Genomic DNA, 20118 nt, shown 5'->3' with positions numbered 1-20118 from the left:
ACAATAATCCGACAGTATTAATCGATGTTGATTACATGTACCTCCGAATCCTGCTGGGTTTCAACGGTTTTTGATGATTCATTCTTAAAAAATGCGTCAACGCAATTAATATTTTCCGAGTCCAAACGTTTTATTTTGTTCGTGTATGAACGCCAATTGTGAGACTTTTTTCTGTTATATCGTTTATATCTTGGCTTTCACATAACCCGGATGAAAATTCGACTGGTTTCCGGTAATTAATTGACGAAACACCCTTCTCGCGCAAGACCGGAATCCAGTTAAATAGTCACATGATTAATACGATTAGTTGCCCAGTTTCCAAGACGTAATTCAAGAGCTGAATATAGAATCACTGGGATTCCCAGATTTGAGTGTTTGTCGGGAGAGAGAGAGAGCGGGATCGTTGTACAGGATAAGTGTCGACTTCCCAAAAGAAAACAAAAACATTTCTTTGAGGGTAAAATATTATATTTTGGTGAAACATTATATTTTTGGAGGGGAAATGGTATTTTTGGAGGGGAAAAATTCTGGTAGGGGAAGACGCCGAATATCGGCGTCACTTTCTTAGTAAAAAAAACCCCTGACTGCACTCTGTAGTACAAGAATGGAGGTTATTATGTCGATGAAATCTGCCTTAAAACCGCTGACCATATCCAGTATAACCCTCTTCCAGGTAGCACACCTGTGTCTCTTGAGTGTTTTTTGTGATCAGGGTTAGCATACCAGGGTTAATTTTGCTCTTTTGTGCTCAATCAATGTTTCTTTTCAGGACACGGTCCTTTTTCTCACTTGTTTGATAACAAGTTCATACCAGCAGTGTGTCCTGACTCAAAATGGAAGGTATGTTTAGTGATTTGAAAATGACACTAAAACCTGTACTTTTTGTATTTCAAAAACGTTAAACTCAAATTTCTTTCTATTTAAAACTTGTTCTGGTCCAGATATTTTTCCCTCTTTACTTACTTAAATATGCAGCACAAATAAGAAGAGCCGTACTAAAATTTATCTAAATTCAGAACAAACATTTTGCTCCCCATAATAGTTTCATACTTAATCAACCGTTTATTTTGAAGCTGCATGCGAGTCAAAGCTATCTTTCAAAATATTGTGTGATTACTTGCTTGTCATTTCTCGATGATGTTTTCACGCTTTTCATCATTTTCTGGCATACCACGTCTGTACTCGTAAATGCATGTGTTGAAAAACTGCATAAATTGAATATATAAGCTGAGTTCTGGAAAAACTGGACTTAATGCTTGTGTGAAAAGTGTTCTCCCAGATAAGCCTATGCAGTATGCACAGGCTAATCAGAGACGACACTTTCTGGTTTGACCAGATTTTTGTTTAGAAGAGTCTTTATTGAAACAAAATCTTTCATAAAAGTGTTGTCCCTGATTAGCTATTAGTGGGGACTGCTAATCTGGGAAGACTTTACGCACATCCATTAAGCCCTGTTGTCCCAGAACTTTTAATTGTGTTATTGTTTACATTTACTAGCATGAGGAGGCCTCTGTGAAGATGTTTGAGTATTTAGTGAGAGAGAACCAGTTAGAGGCAGAGTTCAGGCGCTACAAGCTCACTGACACGGACCAGATCTTCATCACGGAGCAGATCGCTGGTGGCAGTAAGCATGGAGAGGTAGGATAGTGTGGCATTTATTTACCTTTCAGCATATTTCCTCCCATTCAACGCCAAGAAAATTGACAAATACTTGGCTTGACTTTTTTGTAAGAACAATGATTTTTGGGTCAAATTTGGGTCAGAAATTTTCCCCTATTCCCAATCTGAAAAAGGTTGATATTTTATGCATCCGGATCGATAGATCGGGGTATATTGTTTTTGGCCTGTCTTTCTTTCTGTCTGTCATTCTGTCCCAAAACTTTACTGTACAATATTTCAAAAGTTATTGCAAAACTTTTACTGTACAGTAAAGTTTTGCAATAACTTTTGAAATATTGAACATAGCAACTTGATATTTGGCATGCATGTGTATCTCATGGAGCTGCACATTTTGAGTGGTGAAAAGTCAAGGTCATCCTTCAAGGTCAAAGGTCAAAAAAATTATGTCCCAAAACTTTACTGTACAGTAAAGTTTTGCAATAACTTTTTAAATATTCAACATGGCAACTTCATATTTGGCATGCATGTGTATCTCATGGAACTGCACATTTTGAGTGGTTAAATGTCAAGGTCAAGGTCATCCTTCAAGGTCAAAGGTAAAAAAAAGAGCAAAAAGCGGCGCATTAGGGGGCATTGTGTTTCTTACAAACACATCTCTTGTTTCCAAATGGCTGTTTAAAATTCCCCATTGAAGGTTTAAATAATTATAGTAAAAATTTGTTGCAGCATTTAATTTTTCTCCTTATTCAGCTCTATGTGTTGAATATAAGCAAGTATAATGCTAAAGACACTTTTATTCTCAATTTTAAAGTAGTTTTAAGCGAAAAAAACAACAAACGAAATCATTTCCCAACAACATGTTGTTGTTTTTTTCCAATTCAAATGGTCCTAGCCCAATTCTGGAAATGGTGCAAATAAACACAGTCCCTGGATCAGTCCCTGGATTTCTTTTCCAGTTCAGTGTATTTCCTCACATTCAATGCTTAGACAGTTTCACAAGTACTTGGCTGGATCTATTTATCAGTGAACTCTAAGCAATAAGTATACAGTCAAAACTGACCTAACGGTCACTTGAGAATAACGGTCAATTGCACACAACGGTCAGGCTGGATTCTCACCAAGGAAAATCAATCACGGTCAATTGTCTATAGCGGCCAGCGGCCATTATATTTCACTCCGAAAGTCATGTTTGAACTTTAAAACAACAGTCACACGTCAGTCGTTTCAAGTTGCGAAATTTAGAACAAAAACGAAACAGATGCACGTAACAATGAAAATGTGTATAAGTAGCAATTATCGGCTGCATTCATATCAACAAAGCATGAGCGCGTGAGGAAGTCAATAGATCTTTATCGCTGATAAGGTGTTTAAAACAACACAAAGCTGGCGATAAAAGGATTAGTGATCGTCTATTCAGGAAAAAATAGACATTAAATTGAAACTTACAATTCAACAAACTAAATATTTTTAACAAAATTTCGGACTATGACAGCGAATCCGCTTTTATAAATGTTCAGATGTGACGTCAATGACACGTGACAATCTTTATTTGAAAATACATCCCAATTAATGTAATAGGAACTGTTGGATTTACCGAATGAACTAGATGCATGAGTAAACAACAGTTCTATCTTTGATAAAGTCATAGATTTAGTTTAAAATTAGTTATGAAATTAAATCAATGTATAAAACATTCTCTATTATTATGCCCCCCTTCGAAGAAGAGGGGGTATATTGTTTTGCACATGTCGGTCAGTCCGTCCACCAAATGGTTTCCGAATGATAACTCAAGAACGCTTAAGCCTGAAATCAGGAAAGTTCATAGGGACATTGACTGACAGATGACCCCTATTGATTTTCAGTACTCTAGGTCAAAGGTCAAGGCCACAGTGACTTGAAACAGTAAAATGGTTTTCGGATTATAACTCAAATGCTTAGGAGTAGGATCAGGAAAGTTCATGGGGACATTAGCAACTCCATGAGTCACATGAGCAATTCTTCTTTAAATTGCCAATCATACTCTAACATATATACACAATGGCTGTCACTACAACTGACAGCCCATTTAGGAGGCAAGCGTGTTTTACAAACAGCCCTTGTTTAATACGAATTATTTATGTTATGCTTAGTTATCGGCAATGAGCCTTTGTTTTACACTGTGCAAACAACCGGGTGGGATAACGACGTAGCAATACTACCAACTGACCAACCATCTAAAAAGTCACTTCTACCATTTCACTTGATTGACCACTGTTCTCAGTTTTGATTGTATATTTTCCCCCCTAAATTCTAAAAAACCCTACAAAAAGTAAAAGATTTAATGTATAGCAGTAAAGCAAGTATTGAAATGCTGTTAAAACACTGCCAATTTTTATTTTCAATAAGGACCTAGATGTTAATTATTTTAAACAAATAAAACAAATTCTTAAATTCCCCTAGTGATTTATTTATTGTAAGAGTCACAGTCAAACCCCCAGGGTTGAGAATATGAAGTGATAAAGGGGTTTAGTGTGTTTTTGTTAGTCAAATTTGGGGCTGAATTTTTGCCACATTCCGATTCTCAAAAAGTGTATTTTTTCCTCACATGACTGCATTAAATTCCCCATTGAAGGTTTCCAAAAGAAAAAACATATTTTAAAAATAGATATCAACTTTTAGCTCATTTTTATGCCCCCGAAGGAGGGCATTTAGTGATCTGACTGTCCGTCCGTCTGTCTGTCACACTTTGCGTTTAGGTTTCAAAAAATGCTCATAACTTCTATGTCGCTTCAGATAGCAATTTCATATTTGGCATGCATGTGTATAGGGACAAGGCCTTTCCATACGCATACAAATTTTGAACCCTGTGACCTTGACCTTGAACTTAGGGTCCGCGTTTAGGTTTCAAAATCTGCGTTTAGGTTTCGAAAAAAGCCCATAACTTCTACCAAGCGTTTATAGGGGGCACAAGTCATCCTATGGTGACTGCTCTTGTTCTATTTAGATGTATTAGTTGAACTTGAGTTAATTTAATATTGAAAACTCTTTGATTCTCAATTTTAAACAATATTACCCCAAAAAAGGCAACACCAATTTCCCAATTTAAGTCAAAACAACGCTCCTAATCCAAAATGGTGCCAAAAATACTATTTGCCCAGAATATGTTCTGAAAAAGAGGCTAAGCCGTGTTGTTTTTTTTCGTTCAAAATTGGGTTCAGTCTTTGGCCACTTTTCAAATTGAAAAAAAGTGTATATTTTTTATGCTTCCCCAAAATTTTTGGGGGGAGCATATAGTCGCTGCTATGCTGTCCATCCATGTGTCCGTCCGTCCGTGCACAATTATTGTCCGGGCTATTTCTCAGCAATTAATGACCGGAATTCAATGAAACTTTATGGGAAGCTTCACTACCAAGAGGAGATGTGCATATTATCAGCGGGTTCTGGTTGGATGATTTTTCACAGAGTTATGGCACTTTGACATTGTCTAAAAAAAAATTCTGGTCACCCCAACTACTGTGCCCTCAAGACGTTTCCTTTTATCTGAATATATAAGGCAATATTGTGAAAAAAAAAACAACTTTGGGGAGCATCACTTGTCTCTGACGGTTTCTTGTTTTCAAATGGGACCTGAAAATTCCCAATTGAAGATTTCCACAATAAATAAATATTTTTCTTAGATCTCAATATTTTGTTAATCTCCAATCCAACCGTATAGGTTAATCCTTAGTGGATATAATACTGAAAACACTTATCAGTTTCTCAATTTTTAACCAAACAACAACACTAACTCTTTCAGTGCGGGAACCAAATTTTGAAGGCCTTTGCAAACAGTTTTGATCCAGATGAGATGCCACAGAATGTGGCATCTCATCTGGATCCAAACTGTTTGCTATTCTGATAGTATTCTTTGAAAAAAAATGGAAGAAAATGCTAATTTTTGAAATTTAGCAGACAACATTTTAGCAGACGACAAATTTCCCAGCATGCAAAGGACTAATTACTCAATTTTAGTCAAAATGCAGCGAATTTTTCCCAATCCAAAGCACCCGACCCCATTCCCAAAATAGTGAAAAACCCACTTCTTAATGAGCCCTGTAAGTCAAAATAGTGAAAAACCCACTTCTTAGTGAGCCCTGTAAGTCAAAATAGTGAAAAACCCACTTCTTAGTGAGCTCTGTAAGTCAAAATAGTGAAAAACCCACTTCTTAATGAGCCCTGTAAGTCAAAATAGTGAAAAACCCACTTCTTAGTGAGCCCTGTAAGTCAAAATACTGAAAAACCCACTTCTTAGTGAGCCCTGTAAGTCAAAATAGTGAAAAACCCACGTCTTAGTGAGCCCTGTAAGTCAAAATAGTGAAAAACCCACTGCTTAGTGAGCCCTGTAAGTCAAAATAGTGAAAAACCCACTTTTTAGTGAGCCCTGTAAGTCAAAATAGTGAAAAACCCACTTCTTAGTGAGCCCTGTAAGTGAAAATAGTAAAAAAAAACACTTCTTAGTGAGCCCTGTAAGTCAAAATAGTGAAAAAAACACTTCTTAGTGAGCCCTGTAAGTGAAAATAGTGAAAAAAACACTTCTTAGTGAGCCCTGTAAGTCAAAATAGTAAAAAACCCACTTTTTAGTGAGCCCTGTAAGTGAAAATAGTGAAAAACCCACTTCTTAGTGAGCCCTGTAAGTGAAAATAGTGAAAAACCCACTTCTTAGTGAGCCCTGTAAGTGAAAATAGTGAAAAACCCACTTCTTAGTGAGCCCTGTAAGTCAAAATAGTGAAAAACCCACTTCTTAGTGAGCCCTGTAAGTCAAAATAGTGAAACCCACTTCTTAGTGAGCCCTGTAAGTCAAAATAGTGAAAAACCAGCTTCTTAGTGAGCCCTGTAAGTCAAAATAGTGAAAACCCCACTTCTAAGTGAGCCCTGTAAGTCAAAATAGTGAAAAACCCACTTCTTAGTGAGCGCTGTAAGTCAAAATAGTGAAAAACCAGCTTCTTAGTGAGCCCTGTAAGTCAAAATAGTGAAAACCCACTTCTTAGTGAGCCCTGTAAGTCAAAATAGTGAAAACCCACTTCTTAGTGAGCCCTGTAAGTCAAAATAGTGAAAAACCAGCTTCTTAGTGAGCCCTGTAAGTGAAAATAGTGAAAAACCCACTTCTTAGTGAGCCCTGTAAGTCAAAATCACCTGGTTTTTATGCCTCAATGTGTGGATAATAGTTAGAAATGCACTGTAGTCAAGTACAGCATCAGATAAGTCATGAATAAGGTAGTTTGAATCCTTTGCAAACTGCACCATTCGGAATCAACCTCTTAAACTTTGATTCATGTTCTATGTTTTGAGGCTACTATCGGGTTAATAATTGTGTTCAGTTAGGTGTGTTGCTCACTTTTTCATATTACTCCGTATACATTTTATTTTATACCTCATGGGTATTATAAAAAGAACACTAAAATAATATATGTAAAAGTACTTGTGTTAAAATGAGATAGTGTCACTTTAAATGCAATGCCACTTAGGGGATTACAATTTAAAATTACAGGTTAACAATTTCATAATTTTTTCATTAAACATTTTTAATTTTCAGGGATGGACTATGAAAGGAAGACCGCAGGAAAAGAGTTATCTTTATGAGGTAATGCTTACTTTGAAACAAATTTGACAATGCATATTGGTGTGAAATTGAGAAATATTTTAACCACAGACTTGATAATGTGAATGTAAATGCGTTGTCAAATATTTTTGCAACTTAATTGGAAATTATTGCTGATGTTTTCCAAAATATTCACTGGTGAAGGTAATCGTAAAGGTTGGGGTTTATAGTCTGAAAGTTGGATGGCACATCGTCAGCAGACTTTTACAATTTAAAGCCACAATCACTGGGATAAAAGTCGTCCGTTTACAGTATGCAGCCAGGGCACATTATTAACCTCACAGGTACCCATTTATACATCTGGGTGGAGAGGAGCATTGGTGGAATTATTTTTTTTGCTCAGGAAAATTTCAGCGTTTTGAGCGGAATTCAAACCTGGAGCATCCTATAACTAGACCACTGTTCCCACTTGTAGGAAACAAGTCATCGTGTGCTTTGCAGATGTGTACCCTTGTTTTTAGATGAGCCTGTTTGGGAAAACATGGCTTAAAGCACATTAAGTGTCGTCCCAGATTAGCTCGTGCAGTTAGCACAGGGTAATCAGGGACGATACTTTCGGCTTTTATGGAATTAACTGTTTAAAGGAAGTCTTCTTTTTGAAATTTCAGTTTAGATGGAAAGTGTAGTCTCTGATTTGCTTGTGTGGACTGCACAGACTAACTCTTTCAGTGCGGGAACCGAATTTTGAAGGACTTTGCAAACAGTTTGGATCCAGATGAGACGCCACAGAATGTGGCGTCTCATCAGGATCCAAACTGTTTGCTATTCTGATAGTATTCTGTGAAAAAAATCGAAGAAAAGGCTAATTTTTGAAATTCAGCAGAATACATTTTAGCAGACAACCAATTTCCCAGCATGCAAAGGACTGTTCTGAGACGACACTTTAGGCACATGGATAAGGCCCAGTTTCCCCATAGCGAGACTCAAATGCCTTTGTCATACCCTCCTTACTTATGGTTTGGGCTCTGTGAGTCTGTCAGTCTGTCTGTCACACTTTTCTGGATCCTGCGATAACTTTAAAAGTTCGTCATATTTTTTCATGGCAATATGGAGATTATGCACATCATTTCATTTTGTTCCTACGTCAAGAATTATGGTTGCTATGAAAACAAATAGACTTGAAATATTGCTGAAACTGGGGATTCCATTTTTATTACCATCTATAAGGCAAACTTAAAAGAATTACATCCCTTAAAAACAAAGGGAGACAATTATATTATTGCTCTATGCGAGGAAGGTGACTTTTTACTTGGCAATAGTCTTATTATACTTACCTAACAGGTAGTAGCCAACAAGCGCAATGGAATCGATGTTGACAAGTGGGACTACTTCGCGCGTGACTGTCACATGCTTGGAATCAAGAACAATTTCGACCACAACCGATGCATTCACTTTGCTAGAGTCCTACAGGTGGAGGGAGAGTTACAAATTTGTAGCAGAGATAAGGTTTGTTTATTTCAGTTTGATTTCAAAAGGTTATTAATATCCTTCTAAATGTACAAAATCACACTCTTAGGCATTGTCATACAATGGTAACCTTTATTACTCAGTGCTCCTGCTAGGATGACAAAAGTACAGGGAGCTAATTTGTCAAAAGGGCTATTTAAGGCATGCGATGATTGTATCCTGGTCGCATATTTGCGATAAAGCATGTGTTATATATGAATATCTTCCACATTACATATATTTTCATTTAAAACATTGATTCCCTACTTAATAAAACTAGTTTCACTGTGAAAATTTAATTAATTTATTGACACTTCAAATACAATTTCCTGCATAATGTGATAACATTAAAATTGGGTATGGTGGGGTTCCAAGTGAGCAGGCTGGGACCTTGGGGTGGGAGGGTGCTGCACCCCTCCGTTTTGGCCTAGCTGGAGCTCTGTTTCCTATTCCTAAGAACATCTAAAAGAATTGTTATCCTTTAAAGCTTAAAATTACAATATTATGTTATATTAAAGTACATTTTTAAAGAATACAGAATAGAGGCAGTTAGACAGTAACCCTTTTTGCGACAGGATGGTATTGGAACAGGGGTGGGTAAATGTTTTTGATTAAAAGTTTTGCCCACTACAATAAGGAATTTCAAAGACAGATATCTTCCAAATTTCTATTCAGCATTCTTTTCTTTTTATTATGTCCCCCAATCAGAGCTCCAGATAAGGTTTTGTAAAATTCTTAACGTTACTACCAGATTTAAAAAAATAATTCTTAACTCTGAAATTTTATTCTTAACGTTACTACTAAGTTTTGGATAATAATTCTTAACTTTTCTAAATGACCTAAAAATAAATATTAATGGTTATTTATATGCAAAAAATCAAATTAAAAATACAAGCAACTTAATTTAAATGAGTTCAACAGTGTCTATTCAGTATTATACAATTTTATTTTTCAAATACCTTCATATGCCCAAACTGTGCTTAGATTGCATGCCTTCGATGAATTTTTACATATTTCACAATTAAAACGGGTCTCCTCTTCAATCTTTTCAACGATTGGCCACGGGAATTGTCCCTTCCACTTGTTCAATGTTTTTTGTTTAAGTTTGGACCCGTCGTGTCGCGATTTTTTTAGTTTTTCCGACTGTTTTGGCAACTGAACAAACAACATCGTATAAGATCTTTTCTATAATGTCTTTCTTAACATTCAACTTCGGCTCACTTTGCGTACAATATGTTAAAAGCGTGTTTTTGCACGCTTTGCAGTTTTTTAGGACGCTCTCGGGCGCTGCCATTGTTTTTTGACAGATAGACTGTACACGCCGCTTTTATTGGAAAAAATGCGCTTTGTTAAACAAACCCGATAACCATTCTATATAAGCACCAAAAAGATCTTTAATACGCGAAAAGAACTCAATAAAAATCGATACGAACCTATATAAAAATAATATTCGTAACTTGATTTTGTAATTCTTAATGGTACGACAAGATTTTAAAATAAATACGTAACGGGCTTGAAAATAATTCGTAATTACGAAAATACGACCCTTATCTGGAGCTCTGCCCCCAATATAGTAGTGGGGGACATATTGTTTTTGCCCTGTCTGTTGTTTGGTCTGTGGTTGGTTTGCGCCAACTTTAACATTTTGCAATAACTTTTGCTATATTGAAGATAGCAACTTCATATTTGGCGTGCATGTGTATCTCATGAAGCTGCACATTTTGAGTGGTGAAAGGTCAAGGTCAACCTTCAAGGTCAAAGGTCAAATATATGTGGCCAAAATCGCTCATTTTATGAATACTTTTGCAATATTGAAGATAGCAACTTGATATTTGGCATGCATGTGTATCTCATGGAGCTGCACATTTTGAGTGGTGAAAGGTCAAGGTCATCCTTCAAGGTCAGTGTTTCACAAACACATCTTGTTTAAAAGTAAATTAAGTGAATATTATCAATAATTGAAAAGATTATTAGAAACTAGTTATCAAAAAAAAAGGGTTTAGGGTCGCACAAAAAATTATTAGGGGCCTTGTTTTCTTTAAACAAGCAACTTTTGTACAGCCTATTTTGTTGTTTCCATCATATTTTTCTTGTAAATGGTATTCATGGTATTACTGGGTTGCTTTGCCTACTTCAGGAGATCGGCAACATCTATGACATGTTCTACACACGGACCACCCTGCATAGACGGGCCTATCAGCACAAGACAACAAATATCATAGAAAACATGTAGGTTACTATTTTTTTCTTGGCTTAAACTTTACAGGTCCAGAAAGATTGTGCCCTTTGGACATATGTGTACATGAACATATATATATGTGTGTATGTAACATGTGTATATGCATAAATATGTGTATGTGAAAATATGTGTACCCAGGGTTTTTTTTCCACTTTTTGGGAAGATAGCCCATGGCTTTGGAATTGGGAATTTTATCGGCATTTTAATGAAATTGGGAAAATAAATTCATTAGCCTTTTTTTCCACATGAAAAGTCCACTGATTAGGGAAATACTAAATTTGATATAACTCTTTATAATCATTCAAATTAAAAGAACAAAATCTTATAATACTTTGTTAGATGTTTTGAATTGAAATTGAGATAAAATACGCATAAGACTTCTTTCTAAAAAAAAAAAAAAAAAAAATTATTTTTTTTTTTTTTTTGGAAATTGGGAATTTTTTGCCACATTTTGGGAAAAAAGTATACTTTTTGGAATTGGGAACATAGCCGAATTTCGGCTATAAAATCGGGCCAAAAAAAACCCTGGTACCGGTATGTGGATCTGCTCACAAATTATTAGACAGTAAATGTTATTTGAAGATTCAAAAGATTATTTTTTTAACAGTGAAGCTTGTAAGTTTTATTAATTAGAGACACAATGTTTTTTTTAATGAAAATACATGTTACATGAAAGTGAAGTATAATGTATACATAAAACACATGCTATGCTGAAAATTTGACTGATGGAGTATACAACTCTCCAGAGTAAAGAAACCTTTTGGCAAAAAATCAGCCTGCCCTTTTCAATCTGGACGACTGCTTTATATGAAATATGCTCGACACTAGTCACATTTCTGCTAAGAAGCTGCTTAAATCTACGAGGTGTTTTACAAATTGGTCTTGGCGAGTTTATTTTTATATATTTTTATTTTTTTGTAGGGTTGTAGAAGCCCTGGTGTTGGCCAATGATCACATCAAGCTGAAGGGTGGAGATGGGTGCGTATTATCAACAGTTGTAGTTGAATTAAGTTTTTAATTTAAATTAAAACATTGATCAATTGTTATGATTCATCAAGATTCAAATGCAAAATTATTTAGTTGTGTATACCTCAATTTCATGTTGGTTATTAACACATTTTCACTTCGACGATGCCTTAAATATGAATTAACAAAGATATATTACATGTATGTATGTTAAGTAGTGAGGAATAAAGCAATAAAAGTAAGATGTATCCATCTATGGTTATTTTGGTTGAAATATTTTTACTTTTTTTATATCAAACCAAGACTCCTTTAACGCATCATTGACCTACACGTTTGTTGTGGTACTACAGCATTTTTTTTGCCCAATTGGGAAAAGAACCTGTACCAGCCCATTTGGAAAAATTGTGCATGAAAACCGCTGAAAATGGGAAACTTCGCACCGTGAAGTCTTCATTTTGGGACATTGGTGTATTTGATTTTTTACTCCCAAATACTTTGAAATTGATAACTAAATGTTGTCAAGTTGTCACTATTATATTTATTAAAGTTCAAGCGATAGAGCTGCATAGGGAAACTAACTAAATGTTGCATTTTATTTAAAAAAATAAACAAGACATTGCCAAGCTATATGGTACCCTACCGGTAAAACTCCACCATTGTCAGTAATTTGACGTGCATAATCTCCATATTGCCTTCTGCCATGTTTCAAGTTTCAAGAAAAAATATGAAGAACTTTTAAAGTTATCCCAGGATCCAGAAAAGTGTGACGGACTGACAGACTGACGACGCACAGAGCACAAACCATAAGTCCCCTCCGGTTTCACCGGTAGGGGACAAAAAAATTATTTTTTTTGGAAACCTTCAATTGGGATTTTTTTTGACATCAATTGGGAAATTTGTAGTTTTTTTCCTTATTGAAAAGTGATGTTTCCAGTACTTTATAAAGAAGGAAAAAAATCGCGGTACTATTTCTGGGGTAAGCGTGAGGTTTGACTATCCCTCAAATTGACTTGAACCCTAAATGCTTTTCATTGATTGTTCCAAGTGGGTAATTCCATTTTCGATCATTTTATGTTTATAGTAGGACTGGTGTTCTGTTATAGAAATAGTGAATAAGAACAAGAATGTCTATGCTGATAGAGTTTCTTCAGTTTCATAGTTTGATATATTAAAAGACTGGGCTCTGTGTGATCTCTGAAAATGGAGACAAGAATATTTCCAATATTTGTCGTATCAGTAACTGCAAGTTGAGTTTAGTTTAAACCTATTTATTTTAGCTTGATTGTAACAAAAGTTGAAAGCTTATTCCATACATGCCATAATTTTTCAGACCAATTCCGGGACATTGAGTTAAATTGTCCAGGACTGTTGCCGATTTTCCGGGACATGTACAAAATGTAGCGATTTTTATAGACATATGCATTTTTGGTACGTTTTTTTTTGTTTCGCATCGTTATTTGCAAAAGTTTGAAAGCCTATCCGAAATACACTTGATTTATTAACGCCAAATTAAACATTACTACTTCCGTTACTAGATACAAGCCACGTGTTTTCAGTGTAAGCGTTCTAAACATAGATGGTGACGTCACTGCGTTATTGTTATTAAGACCGGCGTTTTGACATGGCGAACGCAATTCAAATTCACTTATTATTTTTAACGTTATGTTTACTGGGGGTTTAGAACAAGACAATAATATACTAGTGAGGATGATGTTTTTATATGCTTACTTTTATACTCAACTTTGTCAGTTAAACGTGCGAACATAAACTGCTATTAATTTTTTACTCAGCGATGTTGGACTTCAGATGTGTGAACAACTATCCTTTGCCCTTACGCAGCGGGAAATAATGACATAGTAGATTAAAGTCAATTAACAACCACATTAAACAATGCCGCCTTTTCGGTTTGACCGCGAACGTGAGACAATCGATATGATAACAGGACCCCTGTTAATTGATCGATTTTGACACATAGCGTAGTCTGCCTATTCGGGTAGGCATTGTAATGGAGACGCTGCAGATATACACAGATTCGAGGTGCAGTTAAGCCTAAGATAAGGTACATGTATAAATGGATTTTGTAAATTCCGGGACATTTGACAGATTTCCGGGACAGCGGGACAAGTTCTTCATTTCCGGGACTGTCCCGGACAATCCGGGACGTATGGCATGTATGCTTATTCAAACACTTTGAGTCTGTTTCCTGGGTAGAACCAGTACTTGGTGCCTTATGGGATGCTATAAAGAATGCTTCCACAGTGGGGTTTGCACCTTTGACCTGATCAATAGGTGGACACCATGTCCTATACACAGTAGCAACCAGTAACTGTTGATGTTGAAATGAAACATTTTTTTACCAGTTTAGTTCATTCACCGATTCTCCCCCAACAGGAAAATGCTGAAGATGTCAGAAGCGATCCATGACATGACTGCTCTCAGTCAGCTGACTGACGACATCTTCTCTCGCATTCTCCACTCCCACGAGCCAGAACTGGAAAGATCGAGAGAAATCCTACGCAACATCCTCACTCGCAAGCTGTACAAGTGTGTGAGTCAGATACAGCCCAAAGGCAACCTTTACAAGGAGGTAACATTAGAATTTGTATGGGTCAAATTTGGGGCCATACTTTGGCCCCATTCCCTATCTCAAAAGTATATATTTTCCCCTAAATATTAGTAACTGCCTTTATTGCTAAAATTGCCAATTAATTGTTTAAAAAAATAAAATAAAGAAATTCCAACAATTAGTTTATTTATCTATCCAGATATATAACAGTTCAACCTTGGCAAATATAATATTGAAAACACTTCTGTTCTCAATTATGAATATTTGTTAGCAAAAACAAAGACCAAAAACTTCAAAATTTTAGTAAAAACAACGCATGTTTTCCCAAACCAAAACAAAGGGCCCCGGTCTCATACCTAAAATTGTGAAAAAAGACAGTGTAAATCACACTTCTGGGTTGGAATGCGTCCTGGAATGTTCACTATGTAGAGAATGCTGTTGTTAACCAGGTTTTTTAAGAAAAAACTGGTTATTAGATTGGCGAATGTCGGCTGGCGGGCGGAACAAGCTTGTCCGGGCCATAACTCTGTCGTTCATTGTCAGATTTTAAAATCATATGGCACATTTGTTCACCATCATTAGACGGTGTGCTGCGCGAAAGAATTACGTCAATATCTCCAAGGTCAAGGTCACAATTTGAGTTTGAAGGTCAAAAATGGCCATAAATGAGCTTGTCCGGCCATAACTTTGTCGTTCATTGTCAGATTTTAAAATCAATTTGGCACATTTGTTCACCATCATTAGACGGTGTGTTGCGCGAAAGAATAACGTCAATATCTCCAAGGTCAAGGTCACAATTTGAGTTTGAAGGTCAAAAATGGCCATAAATGAGCTCGTCCGGCCATAACTTTGTCGTTCATTGTCAGATTTTAAAATCATTTGGCACATTTGTTCACCATCATTAGACGGTGTGTTGCGCGAAAGAATTACTTCGATATCTCCAAGGTCAAGGTCAAGGTCACAATTTGAGGTTGAAGGTAAAAAATGGCCATAAATGAGCTTGTCCGGGCCATTACTTTGTGATTCATTGTGAGATTTTAAAATCATTTGGCACATTTGTTCACCATCATTATACGTTGTGTCGCACGAAAGAATCACGTTGATATCTCCAAGATCAAGGTCACAATTTGAGTTACAAGGTCAAAAATGGCCATAAATGAGCTTGTCTGGGCCATTACTATGTTATGCATTGTTAGATTTTAAAATCATGTGGCACATTTGTTCACCATTATTGGACGGTGTGTCGCACGAAAGAATTACGTCAATAACTCCAAGGTCAAGGTTGCCACAACTTAAAATAGATTGATTTTGAAACAACTATGTAACTATGAACAATCAGTAACAATGCACATTTTGATTTTTGAGTTGTCTCTCTTTATCAGACTTTTTTATGCCCCCCTTCAAAGAAGAGGGGGTATATTGTTTTGCACATGTCGGACGGTCCGTCCACCAGATGGTTTCCGGATGATAACTCAAGAACGCTTAGGCCTAGGATCATGAAACTTCATAGGTACATTGATCATGACTGGCAGATGACCCCTATTGATTTTCAGGTCACTAGGTCAAAGGTCAAGGTCACAGTGACAAAAAACGTATTCACACAATGGCTGCCACTACAACTAACAGCCCACATGGAAGAGACATGTTCATTTTAACAATTAATATTTCATCTATCATCTGTAAAGACATTTTCAGAAAACATGCCCCTTAGAATGTAATAGTGCAAGGCAAGTCGGACGGACAGAAAATATGTTGAAGTCTGTTTCTTCATTTTAAAAATTCAAAAAAAGAAAATGGATAAAAAACCCACTTTAACATCAGCATTAATAGCGTCATGAAAATAACAGAAATGAAATCACTACACTGCATGTGTTTGCTGTATTTAACAAGGTTGGAATACACCAAAAGTTCAGTTGATTGGGTCGATTTTCATTGATACAGGAATGATGATTGGGTACATTAATTTCGAATACATCCAAAATGTTTTCAGTCTCAGCTATGAGGTTTATAATCAATTTATTAATAAAAATAAGAATTTCTCTACTTAAAAGCATTTCTGGATTTTCCTGGTTTGCTATAGCATATAGTTGCCAGTTAGTCCATAATTCCTTACTTTCTTCCGTCACACTTTTGTTACAGTTTCTCATAGCGCCTTCAATACTTGACTGATCTCTAACATATTTGGCATGTAGGTACCTTGCATAAACCTCTACCTTTTGATGAGGTTTTAGGTCACTGGGTCAAGGTCACCAAGGCTAATAATAGATTTTCTCAATGTCACACTTTGGTTACAGTTTCTCATAGTGCCTTCAATATTTTACCGTTCTCTTACATACTTGGCATGTAGGCACCTTGCATCGACCTTTTGATGAGGTTTGAGGTCACTGCAGTCAAGGTCATCATGGCTAATAATAGATTTTCTCAATGTCTCACTTTGGTTACAGTTTCTCATAGCAAACATAAGGGGAGCATCCATCGTTTTCAACAATTGTTGTTTTATATCTGCCTCCATTGTGATATCATTTTCAATTGCACATAGTGTGGTTTACTGTTTTCACCCACATCCAAATCTGTTAGCTGTTTTCAATCAAATCTAATTTTGTTTCTTGTTTTAAAAAGCTTTTGATCATTTTCAGTATTTTCCATCATTGTCTAAAAAGGTTATCATTTTTAGCTTGTCTATTATATATGAAATACATATAGTGGAGCTATCCTACTCAACCCGGCGTAGGCGTTTCCGTTAGCGTGCAAATGTAAAAGTTTTCGAACTACCCCAATTATTTTCATTGTCCCTGGACATATTGCTTTCATATTTTGCATACTTTTTTACCAACATGACCCCAACCTATAAACAAGAGCAGACAACTCTATCAAGCATTTTGTCATAATTATGGCCCCTTTTCCACTTAGAATATGCAGCAAATGTTAAAGTTTGCGTACTACCCCAAATATTTTAAATGTCCCTTGACATATTGCTTTCATATTTTGCATACTTGTTTACCATCATGACCCTAACCTATAAACAAGAGCATACGACTGTATCAAGCATTTTGACAGAAAATATATTGCCCCTATTATACTTAGAATATGCATACTATTGATAAATCTATGTTAAACTTTGCATACTACCCCAAATATTTCCTATATCCTTTGACATATTGCATTTATATTTTGCATACTTGTTTACCAACATGACCCCAACCTATAAACAAGAGCAGACCACTGTATCAAGCATTTTTACATAATTATGGCCCCTTTTACACTTAGATAAAACAACATTTTGCTTAAATTGCCATAACTTCTTTATTTATGATCACAATTGATTATTACTTTGACAAAACAACACTTACCTGAATACCAGAATGGATTCTACCCAAACAATACCCACCCCCCCCCCCCCCCAATTTTTTTTGTTTAGTCCCCTACCGGTTTCACTGGAGGGGACTTATGGTTTTGTATCCGTCCGTCAATCTGTGCGTCAGTCCGTCCGTCACACTTTTATGGATTCTGCGAAAATTCTAAAAGTTCTTAATATTTTTTCATAAAACTTGAAATATGGATAGATGGCGATATGGACATTATGCATGTTATTTCATTTTGTTCCTACGTCAAAAATTGTGGTTGCTATGGCAACAAATAGATTAGAAATACTGCTGAAAATTGTGTTTTTTCTGGACCCTGCGATAACTTAAAAAGTTCTTAATATTTTTTCAAGAAACGTGAAACATGGATAGATGGCTATATGGACATTATGCACGTAATATAATTTTGTTCCTACGTCAAAATTTTTGGTTGCAATGGCAACAAATAGACTAGAAATACTGCTGAAAATGGTGTTTTTTTCTGGATCCTGCGATAACTTTGAAAGTTCGTAATATTTTTTCATGAAACTTGAAACATGGATAGATGGCAATATGGACATTATGCACGTCATATAATTTTGTTCCTACATAAAAAATTCTGGTTTCTATGGCAACAAATAGACTAGAAATACTGCTGAAAATGGTGTTTTTCTGGATATTGCGATAACTTTAATAATATTTTTTCATGAAACTTGGAACATGGATAGATGGCAATATGGACATTATGCACGTCATTTCATTTTGTTCCTACTTCAAAAATTCTGGTAAAATGGCAACAAATAAATAAAATATTCTGACAGCGGTGGAATATCTGACAATTGTGGAGCCGGTAGGGGACTTTTATTGCTTGGCAATAGTCTTTTTTTTTAACATCATCTAATAAATTACCCCCCCCCCCCCTCCCACATTATACCCCAGTCTCACTGCCCCCCCTCCCTACTCCCTCACTACCCCCCACCCCTCAAAAAATAGTGTTTTTTTTTTTCATTTTTGAAAGATTGTCTAATAAATGACCACACCCCACATTAAACCCCCTCTCAACCCCCCCCCCCCCCAAAAAAAAAGTTTTTTTTTTTCCTTTTTTTTATTTTTGAAAGATCGTCTTATAAATTATTGTATATGAACAATTTCCCCATGATGGCTTACGTTATACTGTCAAGCACTCGAATAGTCGAGTGCGCTGTCTTCTGACAGCTCTTGTTATTTATTTTTGTTAGATGTTTAAATGTAATCAAATAAAATGATAAAGATGTTCTAAGTTTTCATTTTTGGTTCACTGTCATACAATTGATCCTGGCTCTGGGAAAGCTGGGCTTAGTGCATGTGCGTAAAGTGTCGTCCCAGATTAGCCTGTGCAGCCTGCATAGGCTTATTATCTACAACACTTTTATTGTAGTTTTAGTGAAATTTAGTTTCTGCTTAGCGAAAAAACCAGGGTTCATCGAAAAGTGTTGTTCTCGTTTGGTCTCTGTGGACTGCACATGCTAGCCTGGGACTACATTTTACGCATTAAGCCCCGTTTACCCAGAGCGAGGCTCAAGTTCTAACATTGAAAACATTCGACACCCTGTTATTGTCCGTTACTGGTGAAACCAGAGGTGACTTACGGTTTGCACTCCATCTGTCTGGCTGTCAGTCTGTCTGTCAGTCAGTCCTTCACATGTTTCTGGATCCTGCGATAAATTAAAAAGTTCTCCATATTTTTTCTTGAAACTTTAAACATGGATAGATGGCAATATTGAGATTATGCAAGTCATTTCATTTTGTTCCTGCGTCAAACATTCTTGTTGCTATGGCAATAAAAAAATAAAATTACTGACAATGGTGGAGTTTCACCGGTACGGGACCATATTGTTTGGCAATATCTTGTTAATGCTATTTTGGTGGTCAATAATTGGCAGGAAGAGAAGCCTGTGATACTTGCGGAGGTGGTTTCCAAAATGGACCCAGATGAACTTGCCAGCTCAGGCATGACAGCAAACGACATTGTGCTTCAGGTGAGACTGTTTTTATGCTCCCCCAACATTTTTTTTTGGGGGGGGAGCATATAGTCGCCGCTTCGTCTGTCCGTGCGTGTGTCTGTCTGTCCGTGCACAATTTTTTTCCGGGCTATTTCTCAGCATAATTAATGACCAGAATTCAATTAAACTTTATGGGAAGCTTCACTACCAAGAGGAGATGTGCATATTATCAGACGGTTCTGGTCGGAAGATTTTTCACAGAGTAATGGCCCTTTGTAATTTTCCATTAACTGTACATATAGTGCAATTCTTGTCGCCCCAACTACTATGCGTTTCCTTTT

General features: G+C 36.2%; 1 protein-coding gene across 2 annotated transcripts in view; it reads left to right on the top strand.

The window, feature by feature from the left end:
• LOC127845419 (deoxynucleoside triphosphate triphosphohydrolase SAMHD1-like) overlaps nt 1–20118 on the top strand; it is an 89956-nt gene that overhangs the window by 55783 nt on the left and 14055 nt on the right. For both annotated transcript variants that reach the window (XM_052376319.1, XM_052376320.1), the window contains exons 7-14: nt 770–840; nt 1498–1638; nt 7172–7219; nt 8519–8683; nt 10821–10912; nt 11844–11900; nt 14280–14475; nt 19718–19813. In XM_052376319.1, coding sequence (XP_052232279.1) covers nt 770–840; nt 1498–1638; nt 7172–7219; nt 8519–8683; nt 10821–10912; nt 11844–11900; nt 14280–14475; nt 19718–19813 — 866 coding nt within the window. The remainder of the gene's footprint in view (nt 1–769; nt 841–1497; nt 1639–7171; nt 7220–8518; nt 8684–10820; nt 10913–11843; nt 11901–14279; nt 14476–19717; nt 19814–20118) is intronic.

This window comes from Dreissena polymorpha, chromosome 9 (genome assembly GCF_020536995.1).
Source record: "Dreissena polymorpha isolate Duluth1 chromosome 9, UMN_Dpol_1.0, whole genome shotgun sequence".
Classification (NCBI taxonomy): domain Eukaryota; kingdom Metazoa; phylum Mollusca; class Bivalvia; order Myida; family Dreissenidae; genus Dreissena; species Dreissena polymorpha.
This window is presented reverse-complemented; position numbering and strand designations above follow the sequence as displayed.